Source organism: Falco punctatus (genome assembly GCF_963210335.1).
Source record: "Falco punctatus genome assembly, chromosome: 16".
NCBI lineage: Eukaryota > Metazoa > Chordata > Aves > Falconiformes > Falconidae > Falco > Falco punctatus.
In genome coordinates, this window is record NC_137596.1 from 49,700 (window position 1) to 62,311 (window position 12,612).

General features: G+C 48.7%; 1 protein-coding gene across 1 annotated transcript; it reads right to left on the reverse strand.

Annotated features, from left to right (window-relative positions):
• Nucleotides 1-11: 11 nt before the first annotated feature.
• On the reverse strand, nucleotides 12-10,269 carry VPS11 (VPS11 core subunit of CORVET and HOPS complexes). The gene is made up of 16 exons (XM_080366907.1): nucleotides 10,076-10,269; nucleotides 9,594-9,738; nucleotides 9,270-9,405; nucleotides 8,034-8,197; nucleotides 7,686-7,933; nucleotides 7,079-7,280; nucleotides 6,643-6,794; nucleotides 5,513-5,699; nucleotides 4,970-5,113; nucleotides 4,282-4,470; nucleotides 3,240-3,401; nucleotides 2,631-2,770; nucleotides 2,118-2,320; nucleotides 1,395-1,566; nucleotides 1,062-1,284; nucleotides 12-304 (listed from the first exon to the last, which is right to left on the reverse strand). The coding sequence occupies exons 1-16, from the start codon at nucleotides 10,231-10,233 to the stop codon at nucleotides 140-142; spliced, it is 2,790 nt and encodes a 929-aa protein (XP_080223033.1). The 5' UTR covers nucleotides 10,234-10,269; the 3' UTR covers nucleotides 12-139.
• Between the last annotated feature and the right edge of the window lie 2,343 nt (nucleotides 10,270-12,612).

Below are 12,612 nucleotides of genomic sequence, written 5' to 3' on the forward strand. Positions count from 1 at the left end.
ACTCAGCGCACTGCCCAGCAAGTCCGATTTATTGTGGGGGCTGACAGCCAGCGCGGCGCGCAGCCCTCACACGGGCGGCCCCCGGACCCGCTGCGGCGCCCGGTACAAGCCGAGGGGGCGCGCGGTGCACCGGCCCGGGTCAGGCGCTGTGCTTGGTGTGGATGAGCAGCTCCCGTTGCAGGCCGGCCTCGATGGTGGTCGCTGCCTTCCCCGAGGGCAAGTCCGTGATGAGGGTGAGCTTGTTGAAGACACCTCGACCGAAGTAGTCGGCAACAACAGAGAAGCCGTCGTTGGAACATTTGAGCTGCCGGACACACAGCAGCAGCGTCAGCAAAAGCCACCAGAGACAGCCTCTTGCTCCAGCCCCTCTCCTGTCACCCCCTCACTTTGAGCAGCCCCAGCCAGCCCTTGGCGGTCCTGCTCGTTCAATGCAAGCACTGCACGAGTGTTTTTTCCTGCTAAGGCATTCGGCTAGTGGCCGTTCCACCTCCCGTTTCAAGCCTATGTTTGAGCCATGCACTGAAAAGGTAACAGTTATCTTAAGCAGAAACGTGACTGCCTCAGCTACTCTATAGTTTCCAACTGCATTAACAAGTTCCAGCTAACCCTACTCTTGACCTCACCACTTCATCCCTGGGAAACACAATGCAGAGACAACAATTTTGGTGTACCCCAACTGCCCTATCCTGTCCCTGTTCCAACTCACACAAGCTTAGGGGTTTCCTGTTTTGCTTTTTCCTGTTGTTCCCCCCACCCCCCTCTTTTTCCTTCATTTGTTCTACGCCACTAGTTGACCAGCTATCACACCAAGCAACAGATCTCAATCCGTTTCAGGGTCAGGTGAGAACAGTGTGTCTTTTATCTTTGGAGAGCATCAATGACTCCTCATGCCCTGTACATAATGCAGTCACCTCAGGATCTAATGCCTCATTATTCGCAGTCAATGTAACCTTGTTTACAAAATCCTTTCAGGCTCACCCTTCTCTACCAGCCTCTGGGGATCTGTAAGTGAATCTACACCTTATTTACTACACCTGGTAAAACAGCCAATGTTACCCTACCTGATGCTGAAACTGGTCGTGCAGATCTCTCTTCTGCTCCTGGGCTCGGATCATGTCCATCACTTTGCGATTTTCTGGCATGCAAGTAGGACATTCTGAATCACTCTCAGAGTAGCTTTCAAAGCAATGCTGGTGGAAGGAGTGACCGCACAGGAAGTGGACAGAAGGCAGCTCCAGGGCACTAGCACAAATACTACACTTGGTCTTCTGAAAGATCTTGGGACTGAGAGAGCAAGAGGAGGCAGAAGGGCAAGAAAGACAAAGCATGTTTTTCCTTAATAACAAAAAGCAACAGTTCTGTCCTGTGCAAGACAAGACAGCACAGTCCCATACCTCGCTTTTAGCTCTTCAATCTCCTGGCGGATCCTTGTAGTTTCTTCTCGGTATTTCTGAATTCTCTGATCATCCTGCTCTATCTGGCGGCTCTGTTTCTGCAGCTTGCTGACAAGGTAATCCTTAATCACAGACAGTGTGGCTGTGGAGTTATGAGCCAGAGTCTGCACAACTGAGAGGAACCAAGATGTTAGTTTAACACAAGCAAAAAAACCCCCCAGCTACACCAGTTCTACCTGGACAAACTGCTTCCCTGTGAAAGGCCACTTACAGGCAAAGGCAGTCAGCATTCTTACTATTCTTACTAAGTCCAAAAGCTCATTTAAAGACTCTTATTTCAATTTCAACTCTTCCAGAAATGGGTGACCGGGAGCATATTTGGATAGCTCAGATCATATGGGGCAAAGCAAAGATCTAGTGGATTGGATTCCATTTCAACTTTCCCACCAAGGCACAACAGGAGTTTCAGCAAGCCCTTCACCTCCCCACAATGACAGAACAGAAATTATGTACAGGCATCTGTAACCACTGATACTGCAGATCTTTTTTTCCTGATTAGGGAGCTGTGACTGGCATCGCTTTTCCCTATAGAGCAGGTTATTACTTCAAATGGTGGGCTCAAACTTTGTTGACACTTCTCTCAAATTTCTTATTTACAGAGTGTGCTATAAACTAGTTTGGGTTTCGGGGTGGGGGGTGTTGGGTGTCACCTGTCATTATTACCAAGCAGCGGAGGCATAAGATTCTTGTTCTCAATGTGTTTCAGCACCGCAGCAATATACTCTTTGCAGTCCTCCTCCTTCCGTGCAAAGTAGCCAAGAGCCTGTTCCCACAGACAAGCCTCTTGGTCTCCATACAACTCGCACACCTCGATCACCTTCTTGTACTGCTCATTCTGCATGTGGTAGTGCATAATCTGTTGGAAACTACAGGTGAAAAGAGACTCATCAGCTGCAACAATCCATCTCTGCTTGATTTGTTACAGGGACCTCAGGTTTTGACCCATCCATGCAATCCCCAGGCATTCACACAGAAGGTAAGACAGGTCTTTCATTCACTCTCTACTTAATCACCATACTCTTAACAAGTATTTTCAGCTGAGCAACAAACTGAAGTTTCCACCTTGAGATACTAAAGAGGTCATTCCCATTGTGAGGCAGGGATATTTATGGATCAGAAACTCTCCCTGCAGTGGAGGCAAAGGGACAGGACTCTACATATAAGAGCACCACTCACAGTTTGCCCTGCTCATAGAGGTAGAGGACACCATCCTTGAAATTGTGCATCTGACATAACACCAAGGCCTTATCAAAGACTGTTTTGAACCTTCCACTCTTCAGGAGCGTGAGGGCTTCATTGTGCAGCTTCTCCTTGATCTACAGAGAAGCGGGAGAGGTCAGGCAGAGCACAACACACACACTCAGAACACTTTGCACTAAGACCTGACAACAATTTCCAGGTCTCTCAAAGAGGAGGACAGTTTTGCTGTTGGCAAAAAGGCTCTATCCTTCTTAAGCAAACAGGACATGATTTCTATCACCTAAACAGTCTGCATCCTCAGAGATCCAGGCAAACAGAGAGAGCTACTTTTGTGGGAGAAGCACCTGCCCACAGAGGTTGTATTGTCTGGAATCTGTTCTTAAATTAGAGCTCAGCCTCACTGAAAGGATTACTCTCCCAGCTACTAGGCTGCTTTCCCATTTACATGCCATGTGTCCAGCACAGCGTATGTATTGCCTCATGTTACCAATGCTCATCAGGAACAGTTAACAGGTTGGCAGGAATGCAAATAGGATTCAGAGACCAAATCTTCCCCTCAAAACACAAAGCTGGAGGAGCTCAAACCTGCTCGTCTTGTTCATGCGCCCAGTTCTGGAGTCGAAGTTCCAGTAAAGTGTCATAGACACCCTGTGGAGAGTCAGCTTGCACCTCAGTCATATGCTCCAGAAAAGCCTTCAGTTCTCGGGAGTTGTTTGCAAAGACCGGAATGAACTCCTCTGAATTAGCCTGTAACACAGCCAGAAAAAGTCAAACACCCAGATCAGTCTCCACCAGACTGGTGCTTCTGCTGTGCAGAGTGCTCATTCCCAGTCTGTAACATGACAGATATAGCACAGTACAGGATGTTCATTACAGCAGGAACTGGTTCCAAGCAATAGCTTTAAGCAGTCTCTTTTGTCTCTAGACTACCAGTACAGCAGGATGGGGCTTCTCATAGAATCAAAGAATAGTTTGGGTTGGAAAGGACTTTTAAAGGTCATCTAGTCCAACCCCCCTGCAATGAGCAGGGACATCTTTAACCAGATCATTGTTCAGAGTGCCATCCAGCCTGGCCTTGAACATTTCTAGCGATGGGGCATCTAACACCACTCTGGGCAACCTGTTCAAGTGTCTCTCCACAATCACTGTAAAAAAATTTCTTCCTTGCATCTAGTCTAAATCTACCGTCTTTTAGTTCAAAACCATTACTCCCTGTCCTATTGCAACAGGCTCTGATAAAAAGTCTGTCTGCATCTTTCTTATAAACCCCCTTTTAAGTACTGAAAGGCTGCAATAAGGTCTCCCCAGAGGCTTTGCTCCAGGCTGGATAACCCAAATTCTCTCAGCTTTTCTTGACAGAAGAGGTGTTCCATCCCTCTGACTGCTTTTGGGGCCTGCCTCTGGACCTGTTCCAACAGGTCCATGTTGTCCATGTCTTCCCTGTGCCGAGGGCTCTAGAGCTGGACACGGTACTGCAGGTAGGGTCTCATCAGAGCAGACTATGTTTTAGGTATAATGAGAACATATACCTAAAACATCAGGCCTCCACCATAAGGAGTGCAGGAGCACTCACTTGCTGCAACGTTACCACTCAAGAGCAACAACTCTCAGTCAACACAAATTGTACCTTTTTTCCTTCCAGCATCCCAGGGCCTCCATTGTCTCCTGATGGCCGGTAATCAGTGCAAAGGTTCTTCAGCAATTCTGTGGTCTCATTAGGGACATGGTGCATTAGGGTTTTACCATACCGCTTCATGTTACTCTCTGCCTGATCAAAAGGCAGCTTTCCAATGTAGCACAAAGCCTCTTGGTAGTTCTGTGGAGGCAGCCAGAAAAATAATCACAAAATAGTCTGCCCTCCATTTCAAGGTTCAGACAGAAAACATTGAAGATATGCTGTGAGTATGCCACAAACACTATTGGTTCTGAGTCATCACCTAGTTCCCTATTCCTGCTTGTTTTCCTCCTCAAGGAGGAAGACTGGCTGTGGCCCAGGGGAAAGGGAGTACAACTTAAGCCTAGTCTCTTGCTAACAACCCTTAAAGTTACTTAAAAGTTACTTAAAGTAACTCTTAAAGTGCACTGTAAAAAGCCACATCTGAAACAGAACAAGACAGACCCTCTGATTTCCACCCCTAGTCTACTGCACAAGCTAAAAGCAGAAAGCCAACACATAAGCAGTAGCAGGTTACTGCCATCTGAGTAGTCCTGTCAGCACACCAGCCGCAGGGAAGAGGTCAGTAAAACAGGATTCTCACTAAAGAGGCTAGAGAGTTGGTATTCTCCCTGATAACATGAGAGCATTAACATCTCACCTTGATGTCCTCTAGCTGGATTTTGAGGTACCATTCATGATGCATGTGCTTCTCTGCCAGGTACACAGCATGGGAGTAGTAACCTGCTTGACGAAGCACCTTGATTGCCGTTTCCACATCAAAGCGGACCTCACTCTCACTCGTCTACAAGAACAAAAGCAGAAAGATGGTCCCTCAGCAACATTCCCACAGTCCACAAGCAGTAACCACTTAAGAGGAGGAAAGCCAGAGCAGGGACAACTTAGTACCTCTTGTGCAAGGGTAAGATCGCAAGCGCAGAAGGGAAGTAGTCTAATCACCTCTCTCTAGCTTGCCAGTCACACCAGCAAAAGCTGGCACGCTCCAGACCCAGATAGGAAGCCAACCAAACTGAGAACGTAACCAAGAGCTTGGAAACAAAGGAGCAAGGACAGAGGTACCAAGGGACAAACCCATTAAGTCTCTCAACAGCCCCACAGGAGTCAATTTACAATGTCTCTGCTGCTCCTTTTTAATTATTACGATGACATGACAACTTTGCACAATTTCACCATTCCCCAATACCTTAATGAACTCTTCCAGTTTGGAGCTGTCTTTGAGTTTGGTATAGCAATTCAGCAGAAGTGTAGTATGGTCTGCATTGGCCAGGGACTGCAGATGGAGTGTCTGCAGATAAGCAGTGAGGTTGTGGATACGCTGAGCATCCAGGAATTTCCGAATAACGTAAGATGGTTCCAGCTTGCCTATAGTGCTGGGAGGGAAAAAGCCACATTACAAGAGACTGCATACCCAGGAAGATGAAACAAATGGAAAAATTAACAACAGAGCACAGGGAAGCCTTAACTTCAGCAGGCACCAACCCACCTGGGACAACTCAGCTATGCGAGACCACCCATCCACACGCACAGTGAAACAACCAGCCCTCTACAAAGGCTATGGTTGGGACAACGGCGACAGCAGACAAGGAGTTAATCCTCCTTTAAAAGAGGCAGTGAGAAGGACTACACTCTGAACACAGCTAACTGGGAAGCCCCAAAAAAGGGGAACAAAAGCTACGTTTTCCTTCATTTCTGTCACATAACTTGAAGTCAGCTTTAAACACTCGTGCCCACACAGAGCAGTTTAGCTACAGTTATCCCAACACTTAATGCAAAAGTTGACAATAAAACACATGCCAACTCTCGCTAGACATTGGGACTCCAGTATTTGGGTTCTATATTAAAATGCCAGCAAGTGTTATGTTCAAGAGACTGAACGTGAAGTTTTCAGTAAGCTCCAAAACAGGCTGCTCCAAGTTTTAAAATATCTGAGATGTTTTAAAAACTGACATTAAGCTGTTTGAGCATTTTTCAAGATGACTGGCATACTTGGTCAAATTACATCAGTCTTGCCTAGAGCAATCCCTTCTTTCTAATGACATCATCAGGCCCCACTCCACCCCAATGTTCCTCCATTATTCATGCTAAAAGACAATCAAGGAGGAGAACTTTATCCTAAGGTGTACAGAGCGATTTTCAAGCAACTTCTTCCAAGACTTTTAAACTCACTGACATGTTTCTCTCTACCAGTACAATTTTCACCTCAAGTCATGCAGTTTTGTTTTGGTTTTATTCCTGCACTAACACAGAAATCAAGACCTCTGAAGCTCCTATCTGTAACTACACCGTCACTGTTCCCATAGAACCCCCACTTACCGGATATACTGCTGGATGGCTCCATCGTGGTTCCCCTTGTTGTACAGATGATCACCATACTGTCGGAAAATCTCTGACAAACCATCACTGTCCAAGTGGTGGCTCTTGGCCAGGTTAATGGCCATTTCAAATAAGTTCTTTCTGAATAACATCTGTTAAATACATGGGAAGAGCAGCATGAAGGAAATGTCACCTTGCAAAACAAGTTCAATCACACCTGGAAAACAAGTTGTTTCTCCTTTTTGGTGCTATATGCGCTGTACACATACATGGGCTTCTAAATACAAAATGCTTTATAACACTGGTTATGCTGAAAAGCTACCAGATCGCTTGTTACCTAACTCACTTACCTGAATGGCTCAACTTTCCAACCTGCAGAGCCAGGACAATTTCACAGGCCTAAAGCAGAGACTAATAATGAAACAGATTTACATGCCTCAAGTTTGGTTTGTGTATCCTTCTCCTGCAGTACGTGAATCTTCCCATCTCTGGTCAGGACATACAGAGAACCCCACTCTGCTAAGACATCCACTATATCATCAAAGATTGAGCTATATGCAATGAATTTGTTGCACAAGTCGTAGATATTCAGGACTTGTTTGTCCGAATTCTGTGCCTCATTCCCAGCAAACTCTGACCTGGAGAGCAGAAGAAAGTTTTAGAGAACAAGAGAAGCACAATGTGAATTCTTGATACCTACACAAACTAGGAATGTCCAGAGAGCAAGACAAATGGGATTCATTTGGGCAAATGAACTAAGCAAACCCAGAGGCAAAGCACCATGTATTTATACACAAATTCCATCTATGTTCTAGACTGAGACACTCATAGGACTGGGAAAATAACTGGGAAAATTCAGCATGCTTAACTGTGTTACTCCCACAACAGAAGTTAATTGATATATGGGTCCAGATGAAGCCTAACCACCTCTGACAAAGTTGGAATCAGCCCCCCAGAGCAAAGCTTCACAGCGGAAAATGAAAATGAGGAAAAGCAGGAAGCTGCAAGAGCAAAAAGAACTCATCTGTTCCAAGGAGCCGTACTTTGGAGACGTCTTTCGGTCCTTGGAGACAATGATGAGGTACCCCCGATACCAGTGAACAATGAGCTTCTGTCCCTCGAAGGCAAAGCAGGGGCCACGTTCATCTGGTTGATAAAGGTACACACACTCATTTCCTGCCACAATGAACTGGAGATCCTGGGAGGGGTCACTGAGAGCTGAACAGCGCAATCCACAACCGTGAGTGTCCAGCTCCAGGCGAGTATAGTCTTTCACTGAAAGCATGTAAGACTACAGAAGAAACAAAGTTTTTGGGGATCGCTCTGAACCAGACTCAAAAGCCAACACAACTTGCAAGTCAGAGACTCATTTTTTCCAATTAACTTCTCACCTGAATGTTCTCTGTCGTCACCACAAACAGATGTGCTGTTTTGCCAGACTGTCGGAAAGCAAGGCCCGTAACCGGGTAACTGCCTTCATGAAGGATCTGGGTCTTGCTATGCCGGTCTCGAGTGATGTCTCCTTTAGTAAGTACAACACTCCCATCTGCAAAACCTGGTGAAGGGGATGGACTAAACTATTACTTACAAGGCACACCTGAAATATTAACCAGCATTAAGTTAGGGCAGCTCCAGTCAGCAACATCATCTTGATCACCAGCAATGTATTAAGTAACAGGATCATCACAGGTTCTTGCAGCAAGTAGAAGCCAGAGTGCCCAACCACCCTATTACTCCTGTTACAGTTCAGAGCTGTCACCCAGCTGCGCAGAAGTTGTCACTGTTCAGCAAGGTTCAACTTGCTTTCCATGCACAAACTCCTGTTGGAGGTTATTTTTGTTTGAGTCTGTCTGTATTTTGCGGTACAAACAAGCTTTTCTCCACCAATGGTAACTATTGTTTTAATTCACTCATTTAAAACATACTACACACTGTAAAAAGACTAGAGACAGATTTCCTAAAAGCCAGTAAAACATGTGGTTTTCACAGCTTGCTGACGGCCTGAGTCTCGCAAGCTGTTCCAGGGTGGAAGGCCACAGCACACACATGGAAAGCCTTCTGATTTTAGTGCAGGGATCAACTCACTGAAAAGTGCTTGTAACCTCACAACGCTACTGCTCTTACTCTGTCAGAACTTAAGGAAAAAATATTACAAAGGAATAGTTAAATCCAAAATGGGAAATTAGCTTTTTTCTTTTAAAAAAAGGTTTCTATGCAGTGCTGGGGGGGGGGGGGGGGGGCGGGGAATCTCTGTTAACAGTAGGTATCACAAAAGCCATGTTTTTTCCTGTGCTACAACAAAAGCTAAATTTAGTATCAAGTTCAATAAATGCATAACCTTACTGACTGGCGGGGAAAGATGACATTAACTAAAATTATGCTCTTCTTTCAAGTATCAAAGTTATTACTGTAACATACGCAGACTCAGGCTAAACTTATGTATTTATTTTCTCAAGCTCATGGACAGCACAAGATACACCATCTCTCCATGAGAACATAAAAACTGTGTGAGAAGGAAAACCGTCAGGATGTTCTATGCTGATTTTTGTGCTATCTGTTAGTTTTCCCTACATCTGAGTAAGGACCATAATATTTTTCTTAAGTTATTATAGTTCCATTTTACTTACCAATAGCCATGAAATTAAGATTCTCATGGACAGTCAGGCAGGATACAACTGTGGGCTTGTTACCTGGTATGGCCGGAAAAATTCGTGTGCAAAGAGGATTGCCACCATCTCGTTTCTCCAGGTTCCAGACTTTAACCTACAAACAATAACAACATAGCATAAACAAAACATGAGGTATGAGAAGGCCAGGGCCTGGCATCAAGCAGAACGGTGCCCGGAATGAGCAAGCCACTGAAGGGAAGAGGTCAGCTGAGGTAACTGCAGTACTCTTTAAGCAAGACCCATAACACCGATGCATTATCCTCTCATTGTCATTTGACTTACCAAGGGGTTAATGCCCTCTTCATCCTCACCGATGGAAACCAAGATACTGTGCTGCTTCAGCTGGTACAGGTGCGTCACCCTTAGTTTGTAAGCCTGGAAGCTACTGAGTTGCAGGGAGCGAGGCAAAAACCAAATCTGACCTTCCATATGTACAGCAGAGTTAAGGCGCACAGAGGGGACAGCTCCCCTGCCACCCCCTTCCAGGCATGCGCCCCGGCCTTACCCGAACCCACGCCCGCCCCACCGGCCCCTCACCTGCCTCAGCCTGGCAGCTGCCAGCGCACTTGGTGAGCAGCCCTGGGGTGTCCAACGCCGCGGGCCAGGTTTGCTCAACGGGCAAAGGCCAGGCAGGGGAGCCCGCCGCCACCCCGGGCCGGGGCACCCCGGGCCCGCGCCCACCAGCGCCCGCTGCCCACCCGCTGCCCCAACGGGCCTACCGAACCCCAGCAGGCCCACACGGGCCAGCGCGGCCGCCCCGCAGGATATCCCCGAACACCAGGTTTCCCCGTCCGGAGTCGCAGACGGCGATGCCCGGGGGCAGCGCGAAAGGCGCCCCGCCGGCCCCATCCGGCCCTGCCGGCTCCTTCACCGTCTCCCTGTCAAAGAACACGAAGCGCCGCCACTGCAGGTAGGCGGCCATTTTGGGGTCGGGCCCTGGGCTGCGCGTCTCACGTGACCGGCGCCCGCGCAGGTCACGTGGAGCAGAAGGAGGGCGCCGCCCTGCGGTTTGGCCGCGCCCCAGGGCCGCCGCCGAGCGGGCTGCCCGCAGGTACCGCCCCGGGGGCGGGCCGCGCTGCCTCCAGGCCGCGGTGCGGATGGGCACGGCGCCGCCAGCGGGGGCAGGGGGCACCTCGCGTCACCGGGGGTGACACGAGAGCAACTGCGGCAGGCTCGTAGTGTGGCGTCACCTTGCTGCAGTTACCGGCCCCGCACCTCCGCGCCCATTTCACTTTCTAGCACGAACTGCTGCAGCCATCGCTCACGCCTGGCGTCTGACCGGAGCGTCGCACGGCCTGTGGGAAACCACCACGAGCAGGTCTCAGGGCAGAACGGTGCGGCCCAGGGCTAGGGAGTGCAGGGCTCGTGCCCCTGCCGTGTGAGGGTTTCGTGCAGGCAGCACCTCCAGAGGCTCCGCAGGCTCCAGCCCAGCGTTTCCTACAGGCCCTGCTTCTCCGCTGCATCAGGAGGCCATCTGCCAGAGGACATACGTTGCTGCCAGCTCTGTTTGACAGCCATGTCTGGCTTTACCAGTGCCACGTGGCCCAGGAGCATGAGCTGACCGAGTTCATTTGCCTGTTGTCACCTCTACAACCTCAGCAGAGGTCAAGTAAAGGGACGAGAAGCATGTGGCAAAACCCTGTGCTCTAGTGTCCGAGGAGCCTGAAGCAGCATTGTCTACCAGCTCTGCCTCAAGACACCCCCCTCCGTCACATGCCTGTGTAGTAGGGTCACTCTGCCAGCAGCTAAGAGCCCCCCTTATCCCACCACAGGAGCAGGGAGAGTTTTGGAGGAACAAAAGCTGAAAACCTGTGGATCAAAATAAAGACAGTTTAATAGATGAAGCAAAGCCATGCATGCAAGCAAAACAAAATAAGGAATTAATTCACTGTTTCCCATTGGCAGGCCCCTTCCTGGAAAGCAGGGCTTCAGTATGTGTAAGAGTTCCATGGGAAGACACAGAAACTGTAACTGCAAATGTTCCCCCACTCCTTTCTTGCAGCTTTTATTACTGATCATGACATCATACAGTATGGAATATCCCCTCATCAGTTGGGGTCAGCTGGCCCAGCTGTGTACACTCCCAAGTTCTTGTGCACCCTCAGCCTGTTCGCTGGGCTGGGGGGAAAAGACAAAAGAGACAACACTAAGTACTGCTTAGCAGTGGCCAAAGGACCAGTGTGCCACCGACATTGTTTTAGTCACAAAGCCAAACATCTTATGGGCTACTAAGGAGAACACAAACTCTGTTCCGGCCAGCCCCAGCACAGCCCGGCATGGCACAGCCCATCAGCCCTGCGGGCAGCCAGGCTCCCTTAAGTGACTTAACACCTTGCTACAGGATGCTACTAAAGGGGCACAGGAGCACAGCAGAGCATGCAATCCCCAACAGCACAGTCGCAGGGAAGCTGCAGCCCCGCAGCTCTGCCACAGGCACTGGCGTTTTCCCAGCAGCAGTGCCGGACAAGGCTGGCACAGCCCCAGCAGCAGGCTGCATCCCAAAGGACAGAGGCTGCCAGGCCTGCAGCACCCTTCCTTGCAGTGCATCATCCAGTCCCGCTTTTAGCCTCCGCTTCCTGCTGCGCTGTCCTCTGCACAATGCTGCAGCCGAGCCGGCTACAGCCTTCCCGGTGATGCTGGGACATTCCGGCCCTGCCTGCAGTAACACTGGCTTTTTTCTGCCCACCCACACAACCCCTCCCCATATTGACATGCGAGCTCCTAATATGGCAGAGCTGTCAGTTTACACTTCTAAACCAGACTGAAGTATTTATCATCAGACTTTCATTTGGGCAGATTTCAGGGGCTCACCTATGCTTTGGTCTGTGGAATTTTTGACTAAGAGCAGGTGACAGCACAGCCACCTGAAACCAACATGCTCCCCCCAGCCCCCCAAATTTTTAAAAGCCTGCAAAAGTCACCATCCTTCATAATTACTTTCTTTCCAGTCTTCATTCCCTTTTCTTCACTGACCAGTACAGAGTTTTTCAATACCCTGCACACTGCTCTAGTGCAGCTAAAGCAAATCAGGCTGGCTCTAGCCAAAGAATCCAACAAAAGGAAGAACTCCAGGATCTACGAATCAGAAACTCAGCATACACAGTTACTGCTATACTTATGCTGGACAAGTTACCCATGAGGTTTTCAGATAGCAGCCACTGAGTTCCAGTCTCCAGAAGGTCTTGTACTGATCCCCAACGTGGAGCTTTGGTCACAGCTTCAAACTATTTTCAGCTTTCATGGCATTACCAGCTTCAAGCTCCAGAGGTTAGTGCTCAGAATAGGGCAACCCTTTTCCCGC